The 20,848-nt window shown below is 46.7% G+C and overlaps 1 protein-coding gene across 2 annotated transcripts in view; it reads left to right on the top strand.

Annotated features, from left to right (window-relative positions):
* The window catches only part of cep128 (centrosomal protein 128), a 351,185-nt gene that overhangs the window by 76,410 nt on the left and 253,927 nt on the right, over positions 1-20,848 (top strand). For both annotated transcript variants that reach the window (XM_078406913.1, XM_078406912.1), the window contains exons 11-12: positions 4,921-5,047; positions 10,202-10,362. In XM_078406913.1, the coding sequence (XP_078263039.1) occupies positions 4,921-5,047; positions 10,202-10,362 (288 nt within the window). The remainder of the gene's footprint in view (positions 1-4,920; positions 5,048-10,201; positions 10,363-20,848) is intronic.

Here is a 20,848-nt window from a genome sequence, read left to right as displayed (position 1 = left end):
CCATCACCCCGTACACTAGCACTATCCTACACACTAGGGACAATTTAACTTTTTTTTAAATGAAGCCAATTAAACTACCAAGCTGCGCATCTTTATTCAAATATCTTTTAGTTTAGACAATAGACAATATGTGCAGGAGTAGGCCATTCGGCCCTTCGAGCCAGCACCGCCATTCAATGTGATCATGGCTGATCATTCTCAATCAGTACCCCGTTCCTGCCTTCTCCCCATACCCCCTGACTCCGCTATCCTTAAGAGCTCTATCCAGCTCTCACTTGAATGCATTCAGAGAATTGGCCTCCGCTGCCCTCTGAGGCAGAGAATTCCACAGATTCACAACTCTCTGACTGTAAAAGGTTTTTCCTTGTCTCCGCACTTTAGAGATACAGTGTGGAACACTTCAGCCCACAGAGTCTGCGCTGACCAGCGATCACCCACCCGTACACTAGTTCTATCCGAGACACTAGGGACAATTTATCGAAGCCAATTAACCTACAAACATGCACGACCTTGGAGTGTGGGAGGAAACCGGAGCACCCGGAGAAAACCCACGTGGTCACAGGGAGAACGTGAAATACTGCGCACAGGCAGCAGCCGTAATCAGGTTCAAACCCGGGTGTCTGGCGCAGTGAGGCAGCAACTCTAGCGCTGCACCACCGTGCCGCCCTAAATTTATGTTGTGCATAAATTTACTGTCCAAATACATGGCTTGGCCATCTGCTGATTATAATGGGGAATGACAACTATCATAGTTGTTTTTTGACATAAATGTCTGTGGCCATGAACCTCAGAAGGAAGGACTGAATAGTGGATCATTGAACATAGAAATGCCAGAGATGCTGCCTGACTCACTGAGTTACTCTGGCACTTTGTGTCTTTTTAAAATATTTTTTTGGTGATCTACTTGATGGGCGGCACGGTGGCGCAGCGGTGTAGTTGCTGCCTAACAGCGAATGCAGCGCCGGAGACTCGGGTTCCATCCCAACTACGGGTGCTGTCTGTACGGAGTTTGTACGTTCTTCGGTTTCCTCCCACACTCCAAAGACGTACAGGTTTGTAGGTTAATTGGCTTGGTAAATGCAAAAATTGTCCCCAGTGGGTATAGGATAGTGTTAATGTGCAGGGATCGCTGGTCAGCACGGACCCGGTGGGCCGAAAGGGCCTGTTTCCGCGCTGTATCTCTAAACTAAACTAAACGAGATTCTGGTTCTTGGTGACTCTCCCATGAAATCGAAATCAAGCTCCTAGGCAGAGAGAAACAGAGCTAATGTTTTGTGTCTGTGTAGGCTGGGACTATGATGCTGGTTTACACCCAAGATAGGCGCAAAATGCTGGAGTAACTCAGCGGGTCAGGCAGCATCTCAGGAGAGTAGGAATAGGTGATGTTTCGGGTCGAGACCCTTCTTCGGACTGATTTGATGCTTGGGTCTCGAAGTTAGAGAAATTAGAGTAAGAAAGTAGAAGTTGGGAGGTCATGTTACAGTTGTATGAGTTATGAGGCCACATTTAGAGTATTGTGTTCAGTTCTGGGCACCATGTTATAGGAAAGGCGTTGTCAAGCTGGAAAGGGTACAGAAAAGATTTACGAGGATGTTGTCAAGACTAGAGGGTCTGAGCTATAGGCAGAGGTTGAGTAGGCTGGGACTCTATTCCCTGGAGCGCAGGAGGATGAGGGCTGATCTTATAGAGGTGTATAAAATTATGAGAGGAATAGATCGGGAGGATGCACAGAGCCTCTTGCCCAGAGAAGGTGAAACGAGGACATGGGGACATAGGTTTAAAGTGAAGGGGAAATGATTTAAGAGGAATCTGAGGAGTAACCTTTTTACACAAAAGGTGGTGTTTGTATGGAACAAGCTGCCAGAGGAGGTAGTAGAGGCTGGGACTATCCCAAGGTACATGGATAGGACAGGTTTGGAGGGATATGGACCAAATGCTGGCAGTTGGGACTAGCGTAGCTGGGACATGTTGGCCGGTGTGGGCAAGTTGGGCCGATGGGCCTGTTTCCGCACTGTATCACTCTTGGACTCGAAATCAATATTCATACCGCTGGGGTGTAAGCTGACCAAGCGAAATATGAGGTGCTGTTTCCTCCATTTTGTGTTTGGCCTCGCTCTGACCATGGAGGAGGCCCAGGACAGAAAGTTCAGTATGGGATTGGGAGGGTGAGTTAAAGTGTTTAGCAATCAGGAGATCGCGTTGGCCTAATGCTTTGTGTCATTGGACTCTTATCAGAATTCGGAAAAGTTTAGAAATGAGCGTGTTATACATATTCATATGGTAATTGCTCTACCACATTCTGCCAATAATGATGATTTATCACACGTCGTGCTCTGAATTATGATTTATCACAGACCTGTTCTTGAGGGAAAAAAACGTGGACGTTTCAAGCAGTGTTGTGGTGCACTTTTTAAAAAATATCAGTAGAGTTTATTGTCATTTACTCGCCGTAGCTGGTGGCAAAGTCAGCTCCTTGTGACTTTGGTGAGCTGAGAATATGTTTTGGAGACTCGAGGAACTGCAAATGCTAGAATCTTGAGCAAAATACAAAGTGCTGGAGGAACTCGGCGGGTCAGGCAGCATCTGTGGGGGGGGAATGAGCAGGAGATATTTCAGGTCGTAGTCATAGAGTGATACAACGTGCAAACAGGCCCTTCGGCCCAACTTGCCCACGCCGGCCAATATGTCCCAGCAACACTAGTCCCACCTGCCCATATCCCGCCAAATCTGTTCTATCCATGTACCTGTCTAACTGTTTCTTAAACAGTGGGATAGTCCCAGCCTCAACTACCTCCTCTGGCAGCTTGTTTCATACACCCACCACCCTCTGTGTGAAAAAAAGTTACCCCGCAGATTTCTATTAAATCTTTTCCCCTTCATTAAACCTATGGTCCTCGTTTCACCTACTCTGATCAAGAGACTCTGTGCATCTATCCGATCTATTCCTCTCATGATCTTATACAACTCTATAAGATCAGCCCTCATCCTCCTGCGCTCCAAAGAATAGATTCCCAGGGACCCTTCTGACTGTCATATGTTGAAAGACTGGAGCGACTAGGCTTGTATACACTGGAATTTAGAAGGATGAGAGGAGATCTTATCAAAAAGTATAAGATTATTAAGGGGTTGGACACGTTAGAGGCAGGAAACATGTTCCCAATGTTGGGGGAGTCCAGAACAAGGGGCCACAGTTTAAGAATAAGGAGTAGGCCATTTAGAACGGAGATGAGGAAAAACCTTTTCAGTCAGAGAGTTGTGAATCTGTGGAATTCTCTGCCTCAGAAGGCAGTGGAGGCCAATTCTCTGAATGCATTCAAGAGAGAGCTAGATAGAGCTCTTAAGGAAAGCGGAGTCATGGGGTATGGGGAGAAGGCAGGAACGGGGTACTGATTGAGAATGATCAGCCATGATCACATTGAATGGCGGTGCTGGCTCGAAGGGCCGAATGGCCTCCTCCTGCACCTATTGTCTATTGTCTTCAGACTGATTGGAGGAGGTGGGGGAGAAAACTGGAAAAGAGATGTGGTGGTGGAACAAAGACTGGCAAGTGATAGCTGGACACTGGTGAGGGGTTGAGTGATTGGCAAATGGGTGAATTGAGTGACAAAGGCTGAAGGGGAAAAGGAGACAAGAGTGTGTCAGAAGAGATGTGAAATGTAAAGTCGGAGGGAGAGATATAGGTGAAAAGAGGGGATATGAGGGAAAAGAGAGGGGATATGAGGGAAAAGAGAGGGGATATGAGGGAAAAGAGAGGGGATATGAGGGAAAAGAGAGGGGATATGAGGGAAAAGAGAGGGGATATGAGGGAAAAGAGAGGGGATATGAGGGAAAAGAGAGGGGATATGAGGGAAATGGGGAAATTGAGGATGGGAGATGAGTTTCCAGTGTTTAGTTAAATTAAGATAGTGTAGGAAAATGACTGCAGATGCTGGTACAAATCGAAGGTATCACAAAATGCTGGAGTAACCGCAGGCCAGGCAGCATCTAGGAGAGAGGGAATGGGTGATGTTTTGGGTCGAGACCCTTCCTCAGACTTAACTTAATAGTTAAATTAAGAGATGCAGCATGGCAACAGACAATAAACAATAGGTGCAGGAGGAGGCCATTCAGCCCTTCGCACCAGCACCGCCATTCACTGTGATCACGGCTGATCATCCACAATCGGTACCCCGTTCCTGCCTTCTCCCCATATCCCTTGACTCCGCTATCTTTAAGAGCTCTATCCAACTCTCTCTTGAAAGCATCCAGAGAATTGGCCTCCACTGCCTTCTGAGGCAGAGAATTCAACAGATTCACAACTCTGGGTGAAAACGTTTTTTCCTCATCTCCTTTCTAAATGGCCTACCCCTTATTCCTAAACTGTGATCCCTGGTTCTGGAACCTGCAACAGGCCCATCGGCTCCACAGAGTCCAAACTGACCATCGACCATTTGTTCACACTAGTTATATGTTATCCCACTTTTGCATCTACTCCCTGCACATTAGGGGCAATTTTACAGAGGCCAATCTTTGGGAATACAGTAATTTGTATGCAGTGACAGAAAAGCTGTAGATGCTGGAAATTAACCTGAAACATTCATTCAGATTCTTTCTCTATAGATGCTGCTTGACTTGCTTAAATTTCCGGCATTGTCTAGCCATTGTTAGCTTTGTTTGGATCACGATTTACTGTCTCACATTGTCTCTCTTTGTACTGACATGTATACTCAGATCTCTTTCTGAAGGACTGCCTGATAATTTTTCTATTTATCTTGCCATCGTTTACGATTCAAGGTATCAAACTTTCCGGCCGATTTTCTTTCCATTGAACTGCTAGACACGTTTACCACTTAACACAGAAAACACTTGCATGTTGAAAAGATATGAAATGCAAAAATGGTAATGCTCTACTGATCCACTGAGTCTTATCTGTGAATTTAGATAGATGATTTGCGCTCTCAGCTGTTACGGACGGAACAGGAGCGGGCAACTTTGCAACACAGGATTTTGCAATCGCAGCAGAAAAGTTATCGCGAAACAGAGGAGGATGACAGACTAGTTCAAGCAGGTGAGATATAACAGAGCCCCGTCCATTACGTTTTCTCCATTAAATTAACAGCCGGTGATTTTAAAGTATTCTACGGATTTTCTGTAGAAGTAAGTCAAGTGTGTTAAGATATGGCACCTTATTTGTCACGTGTTCCGGGGTACAGTGAAAAGCTTTTGTTGCGTGTTTCCGGGGTGCAGTGGAAAGACAGCACATGATTACAATCGAGCCATTTACAGTGTATAGATACATGATAAGGGAATAACGTTTAGTGCAAGGTAAAGCCAGCAAGGTCTGATCAAAGATAGTCCGAGGGTTACCAATACGTTTGATAGTATTTTTGTTTACCTTTCAGTACAAACATCAGAGGTATTTATTTCACAAAATGATGGAGTAACTCAGTAGGTCAGGCAGCATCTCAGGAGAGAAGGAATGGGTGACGTTTCGGGTCGAGACACTTCTTCAGTCTGAAGAAGCGACCCGAAACGTCACCTATTCCTTCTCTCCTGAGATGCTGCCTGACCTGCTGAGTTACTCCAGCATTTTGTGAAATAAATACCTTCGATTTGTACCAGCATCTGCAGTTATTTTCTTACAGTACAAACATCAGTATACATAAGCACTTAGATAAATCTGAGATACGCATCTCTGATACGGTCCAAGTATTTAGCAGTAGTACACTGAAACGTCACCATTTTGGTGCCATTTTGAAGACCTAGTTGTTGTAAGTGCAAGGATCTTGGCCATGAAGGCCCGTTGTCCTTGCGACGTTGGAGGTTGGGCCTGGCCAAGCATAGCCGTGGTGTCCTCCGCTGCTGCTCCATTGTAGTAGGCTGTGTGCGGTCCACGTGCTCGGCCTATTGGAGCGGCCCCCGTTCCAGCCGAGCCCCAGGCTGCTGCAGGGCCTCCAGCGGCCCACTCCCCCGTCGATGCCGTGCACTCCCTCCCTCAGCCGGTCTGCTCACCAGCCCACCCGCCGACTCCTTCCACTCTGGGCAGACGAGCTGGGTGTTTCGGGCGGGTTGCGCAGGCGGCGCGGGTCTTCCATCCACGGCGGGCGAGTCCCCGGACTCCGGCAGGCCAGCTGGACCTTCTGGGCAGGTCCTCAGTCTTCTTCCCACGGCGGACAGTCCAGGCCTGCTGTTTGGCCTGGCCACATTCTGCCAAATATAGGTAAAGAGCATCTTGTAATGAGAAGGTAGACACAAAATGCTGGACTAACTCTGCGGGTCAGGCAGCATCTCGGGAGAGAAAGAAATGGCTGACGGTTCGGGTCGACACCCCTCTTCAGATTTTCAGTAGGGTTACGCCCAGAAACGTCACCCATCCCTTCTCTCCTGAGATGCTGCCTGACCCGCTGATATACTCCAGCATTTTGTGTCCACCTTCGATTTAAACCAGCATCTGTAGTTTTTTTCCTACACATCTTGTAATGAGAGTTTGACGGCGCTGGGCCTGTACTCGCTGGAGTTTAGAAGGATGAGGGGGGGAACTCATTAAAACTTACCGAGTAGTGAAAGGCCTGGATTGAATGGATGTGGAGGAGGCCGGGCTATGTGATAGGCAAGGGTGTGTTTACATCTAGGCCATTTCATGCGATATTAGACAGAGTCGTTGCCATATCAAGCTGTGATGCACATGGATACGTTAATTATAAAATGTGCAGGTGATAGCTGGTTGGCGTGGGCTCGGTGGGCGGAAGGGCCTGCTTCCATACTGTATCTCTAAACTAAACTAAACTAAATTGGTAAGAGTTATAGGTGACATGCTGAATTTAGAGTCATAGAGTCATAGAATCATAGAGTGATACAGTGTGGAAACAGGCCCAACTCGCCCACACCGGCCAACAATGTCCCAGCTACCCTAGTCCCATTTGCCTGCGCTTGGTCCATAACCCTCCAAACCGGTCCTATCCATGTACCTGTCCAACTGTTTCTTAAACGATGGGATAGTCCCAGCCTCAACTACCTCCTCTGGCAGCTTGTTCCATACACCCAACACCCTCTGTGTGAAAAAGTTACCCCTCGGATTCCGATAAAATCTTTTCCCCTTCACCTTGAACCTATGTCCTCTGGTCCTCGATTCCCCTACTCTGGGTAAAAGACTCTGTGCATCTACCCGATCTATTCCTCTCATGATTTTGTACACCTCTATAAGATCTCCCCTCATCCTCCTACGCTCCATGGAATAGAGACCCAGCTTACTCAACCTCTCCCTATAGCTCACACTCTCTAGCCCGGGCAACATCCTCGTAAGATTTCCTTAGCCTGCTGAACATATAGAACCATTGGTGTGCTTTCATGGCTGTGGAAGTGCCTGTTTCCGTGTTGCAGAGCTCCATGACTCTGGACTAATTTCAGTCGTTTGTCCATGTCTTGCCCAGAGAGTTATTAGCAGATATCTTGTTTTAGTTTCTTCCACCACTAATTGACTTAAGTCAAACTACTCCTTGTTACCCTCTCCAGAGTTGTAATTTAATTCTCCCTAAGTTCTGAATTCTCATGAGATGCAAAGCACTTGCCTTTTTGTCAGACTTTTCGCAGCTAATGAAGGACTTTGAAAGCTTTGACAGTGATAAATTAGAAAACTCAGCATCTCACAAAAAAAGCACGCTGCCCAGCGATGTGGAAGGAAGCCATTCGGCCAATTAAGTTTTCTCGCAACGTTTAAAAAACCTTTGGACAGGTACATGGATCAGATAGTTTAGTTTAGAGGTTTGGTGCAGAAACAGGCCCTTTAGCCCACCGAGTCCGCGCCGACCAGCGATCCCCGCACATTAACACTGCTCTCTACACATTTTTTACGATAATACCAAGCCATTTAACCTACAAACCTGTACGTCTTTGGAATGTGGGAAGAAACCGGAGAAAACCCACGTAGGTCACGGGGAGAACGCACATAGTCCGTACAGACGGCACCTGTGGTCAAGATCGAACCCGGGTCTCTGGCGCTGTAAGACAACAGCTCCACCACTGTGCCACCTGTTTAACAAAAAAAGTCACAACGTGCAGGAGTAAATCAGCGAATCATCCCTGGAGAACATGGATAGGTGATGTTTCGGGTCAGGACCCTTCTTCAGACTTCAGACATCTGTTTAACATCTTAATTGTATAGTGGCAGCACTGACAGTGGAGTGCATCCTCTGTATTCGAAGAGGCAGTAGAATTATGCATGTAAGGTCCTTTAATTGTCAAACCTGCTTTAGCCAGGATCTCTATCTCCGTTTGGTTTCACCACTTTAGCAAAAATTTAATTTCTCTTTACTCTTAGTGAAATGCTGATGACTTTAGATAGTTCCTCTGTCCCTCTCTTCCCCTCCCCCTTCCCAGATCTCCCACTGTCTTCCTGTCTCCACCTATATCCTTCCTTTGTCCCGCCCCCCTGACATCAGTCTGAAGGAGGGTCTCGACCCGAAACGTCACCCATTCCTTCTCTCCAGAGATGCTGCCTGATCCGCTGAGTTACTCCAGCATTTTGTCAATAACTACCCTTTCTGCAGGTGCACATCTCCTGCTGACAAAGGGTCCCGACCCAAAACGTCACCTATCCGTGTTCTCTAAAGATGCTGCTAGACCCGCTGAGTTACTCCAGCACTTTGTGTCTTTATGTGTAAACCAGCATCCGCAGTTCCTTGTTTCTAAACGCCACCTATCAACTTCTCAAATAGTGCAGTCATTTGATCCCCGGGGAGTCATTGTGGAAAGATGATGTGTGTTTTATTTTTAAAGTAAATAAAAATGTGGAATTTTACCCTTGTCATATTTGCCGATTATTCTGATGCCTCTGCCCCAAATTACACTCGTAAATCAAAAAACTGCCAATGATGGGAATCTGAAATTCAACAAAGCACTGTTGGAAACTTACTTTAGTTTAGTTCAGAGATACAACGTGGAAACAGGCCATTAGGGGGAATAGGCCCTTCGCCCACCTATGGCGACACAGCAGTACACCGGTAGAGTTGCTGCCTCACAGCGCCAGAGACCCGGGATCGATCCCGACTATGGGGGCTGGCTGTACGGAATTTGTAGGTTCTCTCCGTGACCGCGTGGGTTTTCCTCCAGGCACGCCGGTTTCCTCCCGCTCTCCAAAGACGTGCAGGTTTGTAGGTTAATTGGCTTCTGTAAATGTTCCCTGGTGTGCAGGATGGGTAGCACACAACAAAAGCTTTTCACTGTACCTCTGTACACGTGACAAGAAACTAAACTGAACTGAACCAGAACTAGTGTGAAGGGTGATCGTTGGTCAGCGCGGACTCGGTGGGCCGAAGGGCCTGTTTCCACGCAGTATCGCTAAAGCTAATGAGTCCGTTCCAACCAACAATCACCCGTACTAGTCCATCCAAACTAGTTCTATTCTTAGACACAAGGGATGTTTATCCAACAGTGTGGAAAATTAACATAAAGGACGCAGCCAATTTAGCGAAAAATGTAAACATATGCTTTGGAAAAAGACCTGGACCAATGGTGAATAGTATCTAGTAAATTTTCAACATGCAGGCACTAACCAACGCACGTTATAGGGGATTTATGGAGACTTGCACTTACTGTACGTAAGCAATTCTTTATACCCAATGCTTTATTTCCAAGTTGCGCTTCTCGGTAGCAGTGCACCACTGCTGTCGTATGTGGGCGTTTCCACAAGCCAGGCAACTGTTCTCGTGGATGCTTCCGTGTGGTCTCCGCTTTGAAGCTCCCCCTCCCCCATGGTCTCCATGTCGGAGCTCCCCCATGGTCTCCAAGTCGGAGCTCCCCCATGGTCTCCACATCGGAGCTCCCCCATGGTCTCCACGTCGGAGCTCCCCCATGGACTCCACGTCAGAGCTCCCCCATGGTCTCCCCGTCGGAGCTCCCCCATGGTCTCCACGTCGGAGCTTCCCCCATGATCTCCATGTCAGACAGAGCTCCCCCATGGTCTCCACGTCAGAGCTCCCCCATGGTCTCCACGTCAGAGCTCCCCCATGGTCTTCCCGTCGGAGCTCCCCCCGTGATCTCCGCACCGGAGCTCAACCTTGTTCTCTACCTCAGAGCTCCCCCTTGGCCTCCACTTCCGAGCTCTCCCACCAGGTCTCCACATCGAATAGTAAATTTCTGCGGGACTTAACCCGTACATAAGTCTGTATATTCTTTTCAGTTCCATCATGTTTCTTATTTTTTCTTTTTCTTCAACGTGCTGCAGTGGCCGCGAGAGCAGAGCTTGAGAAGCAGTTGCTGGAGAAACAGATTTTAGAGCTCAGGGCACAGCTGAACCAAGATGCCACCCGGTCTGAAATGGGGGAGCTGAAGCGGTCACTTGAGAGGAAAGAGAAAGAGAAAATGGAACTTTCTGCACATATCGAGGTATCTCCACAGGGGTCGGGTGAGTGGGAGGGGAATCTCTTTGTAACTTTGGAAATATACTTTGAAATTCTGATTGCTTGGTGTGAAGATTTCCTTTAGTGCGTGCATGTTTTTTTCCCTCTCTCATGCTAGAAAATATGCAACTTCTGGTTAGCATAGGTGGCCAAGAAGAGACTGTTACTCAGAGTTTATTCGGTGAGGATTGTACGTTGGGATTTTAGAAAGTTGTGCCTCTTTATCCCATCGCAATTTTACTCCAGAACAGTGTGGGTGTGAGATGCGGGTTTACGAAGAAAGCACAAAGTGCTGGAGTAACTCTGTGGGTCAGGCAGCATCTCTGGAGAACATGGATTGATGACAGTTCGGGTCAGGATCTTTCTTTAGTCTGGAATGTGAAGAAAGTTCTCAACCCAATTCCATGTTCTCCAATGCTGCCTGACCTGCTGAGTTACTCCTGCATTGTAGACTTTAGACTTTTGAGATACAGCGTGGAAACAGGCCCTTCAGCCCACCGAATCCGTGCTGACCAGCGATCACCCCGCACACTAGCACTATCCTACACACTAGGGACAATTTACAATTTTACCAAAGCCAATTAACCAACAAACCTGTACGTCTTTGGAGTGTGGAAGCACCCGGAGAAAACCCAGGCGGTCACAGGTAGAACATAAAAAGTCTGTACAGACAGTTCCCGCAGTCAGGATCGTACCCGGGTCTCTGGCACTGTAAGGCAGCAACTCTACCTCTGTGCCAAGGTGCCATCCACTAGGTTACTCCAGTAAGGATGTGATCTTAACCGTTACACTTTATTAGTGTGCCCCCTTCTTCCCTTCAGCCAGCTAGATCTGTAGAAATAGACAATAGACAATAGGTGCAGGAGTAGGCCATTCGGCCCTTCGAGCCAGCACCACCATTCAATGTGATCATGGCTGATCATTCTCAATCAGTAGTCCATTCCTGCCGTCTCCCAATACCCACTGACTCTGCTATCTAGCTTTCTCTTGAATGCACTCAGAGAACTGGCCTCCACTGCCTTCTGAGGCAGAGAATTCCACAGATTTACAACTCTCTGACTGAAAAAGATTTTCCTCATCTCCGCTCTAAATGGCCTACCCCTTATTCTTAAACTGTGGCTCCTGGTTCTGGACTCCCCCAACATTGGGAACATGTTTCCTGCCTCTGTGTCCAACCCCTTAATAATCTTATATGTTTCAATAAGATCCCCTCTCATCCTTCTAAATTCCAGTGTGTACAAGCCTAGTCGCTCCAGTCTTTCAACATACGACAGTCCCGCCATTCCGGGAATTAACCTAGTAAACCTACACTGCACGCCCTCAATAGCAAGAATATCCTTCCTCAGATTTGGAGACCAAAACTGCACACAGTACTCCAGGTGCGGTCTCACTAGGGCCCTGTACAACGGCAGGAGGACCTCTTTGCTCCTATACTCTTTGAGTATATGAAAAGCGCTATATAAATAAAATACATTATTATTATTATTATACTCAACTCCTCTTGTTATGAAGGCCAACATTCCATTGGCTTTCTTCCAGGTACTCTAGTGTGCAATCAGAGGTGGTCATGAACATTTTGCTTTCTAATTGTTGCTGGGACCCGGTATCAGAGCCCTTCAGACTCCCCATGGATGATTCGGATTTTTTTTTTTGGAGATACAGTATGGACACAGGCCTTTTGGCCCACCGAGCCCATTCCGACCATCAATCACCTGTCTACACTTGTTCAATGTTATCCCACCTCCCTACTCCCGACACACTAGGTAGGGGTAATTTAACGATGCCAATTAACCTAAAAACCCGCACGTCTTTGGCACATGGCAAGATCCTGGAGCACTTGGAGGAAATCTGTGCAGGCTCAAGGAGAATGTACAAACTCCGCACTGAGGTCAGGATTGAACCCGGGTTTCCGGCACAGTGAGGATTGAAGGTGCAAAAGGCAGCTTAACAACACTTCACCACGAAGAGTTACAAATTCAGTAGTGGAATACCTCTGTCTTTCCACTTACAAGTAAAATATAGAGTGGCATTGACATGATGCAGAGTTAATTTTTGAAAGCTAACTCAAAGTAATGTAAGAGACGCAAGGAGCTGCAAATGCTGGAATCTTGAGTAAAGGCTGTGGGATTTTCCGCAAGATAAGTGCTGGAGTGCTGGAGTAACAAAGTGCTGGAGTAACTCAGTGGTTCACCCGAAACATCTGTCCGCCGATGCTGCATGACCCGCTGAGTTACTCCCAGCACTTTGTAATTTACTCATAGCAATCTAACCAGCAACTTCCAGCAAAACGATTTTCCTAAAAAAAATGTTTGCATCTATTCGTGTAAAGGTTACAGAAACCTGGGGAAGAACTTAATTGCCGACATGACATCTGAACAGTTTGCTCAGAAACAGCAGCCCTATTATTACCTCACGATCTGACCTCAACCTTCGGAGGTTATGTCACTCTGCGGTTGCAAGCTATCATTTGTGTCTTCAGGATCTGTGGTGTGAAGAAGTCAAGAAAGAAAGATGGTAAAATGTTAGCTTGCAGCAAGCCAGATAACTGGAATGATCTCACAATGAATATGGAAGTGGTTTCAGCTTGTATTCTGCAACAAGCATACATTTTTGTGCATCCTGTGCTGCAAGCTCACTTCAGTAGCTGGAGAATGCTTGGTTTCTGTTTAAGACACATTAATGTTTTAAGTTTTATTATACCCTGCCTCATTAATGAAGCTTATCCTGGATCTATCCTGGAGTTATAACTACGTGTTTATGGTGATGGACGTGATGTGGGGCTTGAAGCTTCACTCTGCTTTTAATGATTTTCCACTCAGTCCCAAATGTGCTGTGGATGAATTCTTGGCGATATGGGGAAACGAAGAGTGATAGATAATTAAAGAAGATTTTGCCTAGGAAGGATAGACACAAATCGAAGATAGACACAAAATGCTGGAATAACTCAGTGGGACAGGCAGCATCCCTGGAGAGAAGGAATGGGTGACGCGACCGTCACGGGCCGAGACCCTTCTTCAGACCATTGAAGCCCTTACTGATCAAGAACCAATCAATCTCTGCATTAAAAATACCCAAAGACTTGGCTTCCACAGCCACCCGTGACAATGAATTCCACAGATTTACCACCCTGTCACCTTGAACTGCTGAAATCTACATAACTTCGTAGAGGGGATACATTTAATAGGAACCTGAGGGGCATTTTTTTCACTCAGAGGGTGGTAGGTATATGGGACGAGCTGCCAGAGAAGGTACTATAACAGCATTTAAAAGATACTTGGACAGTTACATGGATAGGAAAGTTTAGAGGGACTAGCTTGGATGTAGTATAGTCGGCAAGGATGAGTTGGGCCGAAGGGCCTGTTTCCCTGTTGTGTAACTGACCCTAAGACTGATTAATCAACCAACATAACCAAAATGGACTCGTGATCAATGTCACATTGCAGTTTCTGCAAGCTTTCAGTGTGTAGCTTGGCCAATGCCCCTCTTACATTACAGGAATGACAATTCTTTGAAAGCACTTCATTGTCTCTGAAGTCCCTTGTAGCATCCTGAAGTCATAACAAATGCTGCAGAAATGCTGCACACAGAGTCATACAGCATGGAAACAGGTCCATTGGCCCAACATGCCCACACCGGCCAATGCTAATCCCACCTACCTGCATTTCATATCATATCATATATATACAGCCGGAAACAGGCCTTTTCGGCCCTCCAAGTCCGTGCCGCCCAGTGATCCCCGTACATTAACACTATCCTACACCCACTAGGGACAATTTTTACATTTACCCAGCCAATTAACCTACATACCTGTACGTCTTTGGAGTGTGGGAGGAAACCGAAGATCTCGGAGAAAACCCACGCAGGTCACGGGGAGAACGTACAAACTCCTTACAGTGCAGCACCCGTAGTCAAGATCGAACCTGAGTCTCCGGCGCTGCATTCGCTGTAAAGCAGCAACTCTACCGCTGCGCTACCGTGCCGCCCATTTGGCCCATATCCCTCCAAACCTGCCCTATCCATGTACCTAAGATAGACACAAAAAGCTGGAGTAACTCAGCGGGACAGGCAGCATCTCTGGAGAGAATGAATGGGTGATGTTTCAGGTCGAGACCCTTCTTCAGAGATGTCACCCATTCCTTCTCTCCAGAGATGCTGCCTGTTTACTCCAGCTTTTTGTATCTATCTTCGGTTTAAACCAGCATCTGCATTTCCTTCTTGCACTATCCATGTACCTGTCTAACTGTTTCTTAACCGTTGCCATAGTCCCTGCCTCAACTACCTCCTCTGGCAACTCGTTCTATACACCCACCACACTTTGTGTGGAAAAATTTACCCCCTCAGTATACGTACTGAATACAAACATCTAGATACTAAAACTCTCGTTTATTTGTTTGTTTGTTCCTGAACTACAGCCAAAACGGTTCACGATAGCGCGACAATTTTAGGCCCACCTTACTCACCGTCGTCCCTTTGGTGCTAATCGAAGAAGTTTAATTGAAATCGGTGTTATATTTTTTAAGTTATTCACATTTTAAAGTTTAAATCTATCTCCGAGGGAGGGAGAGAGGGAGGGAGGGAGGGAGGGAGGGGGAGGAGGGAGGATAAGGGGGGTTGAAAGGGATGGAGTGGGGGGGGGGGGAGGGGAGGAGGGAAGGGGGAGGGAGGGGGTAGGAGGGGGGAGGGAGGGAGGGGGACGGGTAAAGGGGGAGGGGGTGTGAGGGGGGTAGGGGGGAAGGGGAGTGGGGAAGGAGAGGGTGCTGCACCAATGTAGGAGAGGTTCGGGTCCAACGGGTCCACTTAGTCTAGTATTCTTTAAAGTTGAACATTCAACTAAATCCTAAGAATGGCCCTAACCCAAATGAGACAGATTTGTAGAACCACATGAGGAAGATGCATAAGCAGAAGTTCCTTTTACTCGTACCTAGCACTGACATTCTTCACCTTGAATTTAAACATAATTGAATTACAGGGAGTGATTTATAGTCAATTGCGTAGCCTGCCGTCACTTGCACCCAGTTTTAATCAGACGAACTTCTTAAAGCAGTGCAAAAGAGTGTTTTTAATGACATGTAAACGGCATTCATATTGTTAAGTACATTTCTCCCCCTACTGAGAAACATGTTACTCAGCAAGGAATTTATTGCCAAAAATGCACAATAGGCTGAAAATAAATCAACAGATAGATGTAGAATACTTTGCAATAATTGGTGGGAAGGAAGTGAGTTATAAAGTACTCAGGAACCCTGCAAAGGCCTGTAGATTTTTATAAATGTTCGTCTGTAGTCACTGAATTACAACAGCATCTGTAACCCTGGCGTGCTTTTGGCAATTTAGCTTGATTTTTTATTATATACAAGTTAGGATGGAGGAGAGCACAGAACACATTAAGTTGCTATCGCAAGAGAGGAGGAAGGAGAAACCTCTATAGATAGTTGTATCCAGACTAACATTTTACTCCCCTTCCCATTCCCATACTAACCTTGTGTGTAAGAAGGAACTGTAGATGCTGGTTGACTGGAAAGTAGACACCAAAAGCTGGAGTAACTCAGCGGGTCAGATTAGTCCGGGTGTCAGGGGTTATGGGGAGAAGGCAGGAGAATGGGGTTAGGAGGGAGAGATAGATCAGCCATAATTGAATTCCAAATGGCCTAATTCTATTCCTATCACTTATGACCTTATGATAGCATCTCTGCAGATAAGGAATAGGTGATGTTTCGGGTCGGGATCTTTCTTCAGACTGAAAAAGGGTCCCGACCTGAAATGTCACCTATTCTTTTTTTCCAGAGATGCTGTCTGACCCGCTGAGTTTCTCCAGCTTTGTGTGTCTATTTCCCATACCGATCTTTCTGTCCTGGGCCTCCTCCACTCTCGGAGTGCGGCCAAAGGCAAATTGGAGGAACAGCACCTCACATTTCGCTTGGGCAGCTTGGACAGCCCAACGGTATGAACGTTAATTTCTCTAATTTCAGGTCAACCCCTGCCTTCCCTCCATCTGATGCAGAGGTGTCGCCTGATCTGCTTGGTTACTGCTGCACTTTGTGTCCTTTTGTGATACTTTGAGGAGATTTTTTTAGATTTAGTTTTAAAGATACAGCGCAGAAACAGGCCCTTCGGCCCACCGGGTCCGCGCCGCCCAGCGATCCCCGCACATTAACACTATCCGACACCCATTAGGGACAATTTTTACATTTGCCCAGCCAATTAACCTACAAACCTGCACGTCTTTGGAGTGCGGGAGGAAACCGAAGATCTTGGAGAAAACCCACGCAGGTCACGGGGAGAATGTACAAACTCCGTACAGTACAGCATCCGTACAGAGGATCGAACCTGAGTCTACGGCGCTGCATTCGCTGTAAGGCAGCGACTCTACCGCTGTGCCACTGTGCCGTTTTTGCAGTGGAGCAGTAAAATGGAGACCCAAGGAATGTCAGGGGAAAGAACAGGCGGCGTTTCAGGTATTGATTAGAACCTGGTCTTGTTGTTGAGACATCAGGCAGGTTTTATAGACATGAAGATGGCCGAGTGGAGTCACAGAGCACGGAGTTAGGCCCTTTGGCCCAATATGAGATAGATAGATTCTTGATTAGTATAGGTGTCAAAGGTTATGGGGAGAAGGCAGGAGAATGGGGTTAGCAGGGAGAGCTAGATCAGCTATGATTGAATGGCGGATTACACTTGATGGGCCGAATGGCCTAATTCCACTCCTATGACTTATGGCCTTTTGTCCTTGTATCTATGCTGACTAAGGCACCCCATCTTAGCTAGTCCAATTCGCCCACATTTCACCCTTATCCATCTGAACCTTTCCTGTCCATGTACCTGTCCAAGTGTCTTTTAAATGTCGTTATTATACCCGCCTCAACTACCTCGTCTGGCAGCTCATTCTATATACCCACCACTGCCAAGTAGAATTGGTTTCCAATGGCAAGGGGGTCAGAAGGCTTAACTTTAGAAACTTAGTTTAGAGATATACCATGGAAGAAGGCCTTTTGGCCCACAGAGTCCACGCTGACCATCGATTACCTCTTCGCACTACTTCTATGTCATCCCACTTTCTCATCCACTCCGTACGCACTAGGGGCCAGTAGCCCTGCAAACCTGCACGTTTTTGGGATGTGTGGAGGTCCCAGAGGAAACCCGGAGGTCACCGGTAGAACGTGCAAACTCCACAAAGACAGCGCCCGAGGTCAGAATTGAATGTGAGCCTCTGGCGCTGTGAGGCAGCGGCTCTACCAGCTGAGCCACTACCAGCTGCACCAGTACCAGCTGCACTAGTACCAGCTGCGCCACTACCAGCTGCACCACTGCCAGCTGCACCACTGCCAGCTGCGCCACTACCAGCTGCACCAATGCCAGCTGCACCACTGCCAGCTGCGCCACTACCAGCTACGCCACTGCCAGCTGCGCCACTACCAGCTGCGCCACTACCAGCTGCGCCACTACCAGCTGCACCACTGCCAGCTGCACCACTGCCAGCTGCACCACTGCCAGCTGCACCACTGCCAGCTGCACCACCACCAGCTGCACCCCTACCAGCTGCACCACTGCCAGCTGCACCACTGTGCCGCCCTAAATACTTCTTGGTATTCAACTTTTGTCCAATGGTAGGGATGTTTAGTTTAGTTTAAGAAAATAACTGCAGATGCTGGTACAAATCGAAGGTATTATTCACAAAATGCTGGAGTAACTCAGCAGGTCAGGCAGCATCTCAGGAGAGAAGGAATGGGTGATGTTTCGGGCCGAGACCCTTCTTCAGACTGATGTCAGGGGGGTGGGACAAAGGAAGGATATAGGTGGAGACTAGAGGGAGAACTGGGAAGGAGGAGGGGTAGAGAGGGACAGAGGAACTATCTAAAGTTGGAGAAGTCGATGTTCATACCACTGGGCTGCAAGCTGCCCAGGCGAAATATGAGGTGCTGTTCCTCCAATTTCCGGTGGGCCTCACTATGGCACTGGAGGAGGCCCATGATAGGAAGGTCAGACTGGGAATGGGAGGGGGAGTTGAAGTGCTCGGCCACCGGGAGACCGTTTGGCCAACACGGACCGAGCGCAGGTGTTGAGCGAAGCGATCGCCGAGCCTGCGCTTGGTTTCGCCGATGCAAATGATCCACCAGGTAAATGCCCTTTTCCACCAGGTAAATGCCCGTTTAGCTTAGTTTATTATTGTCACGAGGTACAGTGAAAAGCTTTTGTTTGCGTGCTATCCAGTCAAAGAAAATACTATACAGGATTACAATCAAGCCGTCCTCAGTGCACCGATAAGGATAAAGGGTACAACATCTAGTGCAAGGTAAATTCTAATAAAGTTCAATTGAAGATACTGAGAAGACCATTCAATTGCCAGATAACAGATGGGAAGAAACTCTCCCTGAATCTGGAGGTATTTGTTTTCACACTTCTGTACCTTTCCCCTGATGGGAGAGGGGAGTGGAGGGAGTGACCGGGGTGAGACCATTCCTTGATTATGCTGGTGGCCTTGCCGAGGCGGCATGAAGTGTGGACGCAATCAATGGAAGGGAGGTTGGTCTGCGTGATGGTCTAGGCTACGTCCACAACTCTCCGCAATTTTTTGTGGATGTGGAAAAGCATTTACCTGGTGGATCATAAGTGGGATGATATCACTTCATGAAAAGTCATGTCATCCCAGCGGGCTTGTTGGAGCACAATGTTTTCAGGTGGTCCATTTATCTTGCAGAAAATCACTCAACCTTACAATTATGTCCTTGAACACAAGTGGTGTTTGGAGACGCCCTCTGAACTATCTTTGGGATGATTCCCTGCCGATTTCACCTGCGGCCACCTCTATGATTCATTATGAGTACTGCTTCAGGATAACAAACATTAAATCTTGAGTTTGAGTTCAGTTTATTGTCAAATGTACCGAGGTACGGTGAAAAACTTTTGTTGTGTGCTCGCCAGTCAGCGAAAAGACAATACATGATTACAATCGAGCCATTCACAGTGTATAGATACCTGGCAAAGGGAATAACGTGAATAACGTTCAGTGCAAGTTCAAGTAGGTAAAGTCCGATCAAAGATAGTCTAAGGTTCTCCAATGAGGTAGATAGTAGCTCAATTTCAATAACAATTTGACAGGTAGGCAACTGAATCATCCTACCACAACCAGAGAGCAGTCCTGAACTACTATGCACCTCATTGGTGACCCTTGGACTATTTTTGTAAGAAAGTAACTGCAGATGCTGGTACAAATCGAAGGTATTTATTCACAAAATGCTGGAGTAAGTCAGCAGGTCAGGCAGCATCTCAGGAGAGAAGAAATGGGCGATGTTTCGGGTCGAGACCCTTCTTCAGACTGAGTCTGAAGAAGGGTCTCGACCCGAAACGTCGCCCATTCCTTGGACTATTTTTGATCGGACTTTACTGGCTTTACCTTGAACAAAACATTATTCCCTTGTCATGTATCTATGCACTGTAAATGGCTCGATTGTAATCATGTGTTGTCTTTCCGCTGACTGGTTAGCACGCTACCAAAGCTTTTATCTGTACCTCGGTACACGTGACAATAAACTAAACTAAACTAACACCAGTATCCTAACTGCATTTAGTGACAATATATTAAAACAGCTGCTTAGTTTTAATACATTTTGACATTGTGCTTGATTTTTCAGCTAACCATTTCTCATGAGCTCATTAGGGACTTGGCTTGAAAATAAGTTACCAAGTCAGGCAGTGTGACCGAACTGAATTTACATACACCATTAAAACTAACTTAGTTGCTGGAATGACCTTGGTTAATGACCATGTCTGTTGATAATTCTGTTTCCTTTGCCTCAGTAATTCTTCCTAAATAGCTCTTTTTCTTCCCTCTCCATGACCCCTACCCCCCACTGGGCAATGTCCAACAATCGTTACGCAGTCACCAACGAAGGAAGTAGACTGATGATAAAAACGAATGCTTCAAGTGCATTTTAAATTATGCTGGAAATGTACAATAACTATAGGTAATAGAATAACGGAACAGTAAAGGAATTTAATCTTTCTCGACTCTAACACGATATTAGAAGGAATATGTTCCATTTACAGCCTTGCGTATTAATTAGTACGCTCATGGAGGGGAAAAATGTTCCAAATTGGAGAATTCTAGTACTTAGCCCGACAGGAACAGTGAATTATTGTCCTATATCATTATAGCCTTGTGGGAGAATGTGTTAAACATGAGAAAATGAAACTTGATGAAAATGTAATCATTATTCCATACATACTGGAATAGTGAAATTTAACAGAATGATTTCTCACGAGACGCAAGGAACTGCAGATGTTGGAATCATGAGTAGAACACAAAGTGCTGGAGTAACTCAGCAGGTCAGGCAGCATCTCAGGAGGCCGTGGATAGGCAATGTTTTGGGTTGGGATCCTTCTTCAGATCGATTAATGTAGGGGGTAAAAAGTTGGAAAGGAGGTGGTGGTGGGACAAAGTCTGGCAAGTGATAGGTGGATACAGATGAGGGGTG

This window comes from Rhinoraja longicauda, chromosome 10 (assembly GCF_053455715.1).
Source record: "Rhinoraja longicauda isolate Sanriku21f chromosome 10, sRhiLon1.1, whole genome shotgun sequence".
NCBI classification, from domain to species: domain Eukaryota; kingdom Metazoa; phylum Chordata; class Chondrichthyes; order Rajiformes; family Arhynchobatidae; genus Rhinoraja; species Rhinoraja longicauda.
The sequence above is the reverse complement of the archived record's forward strand: the minus strand, read 5'-3'. Positions and strand labels throughout refer to the sequence as shown.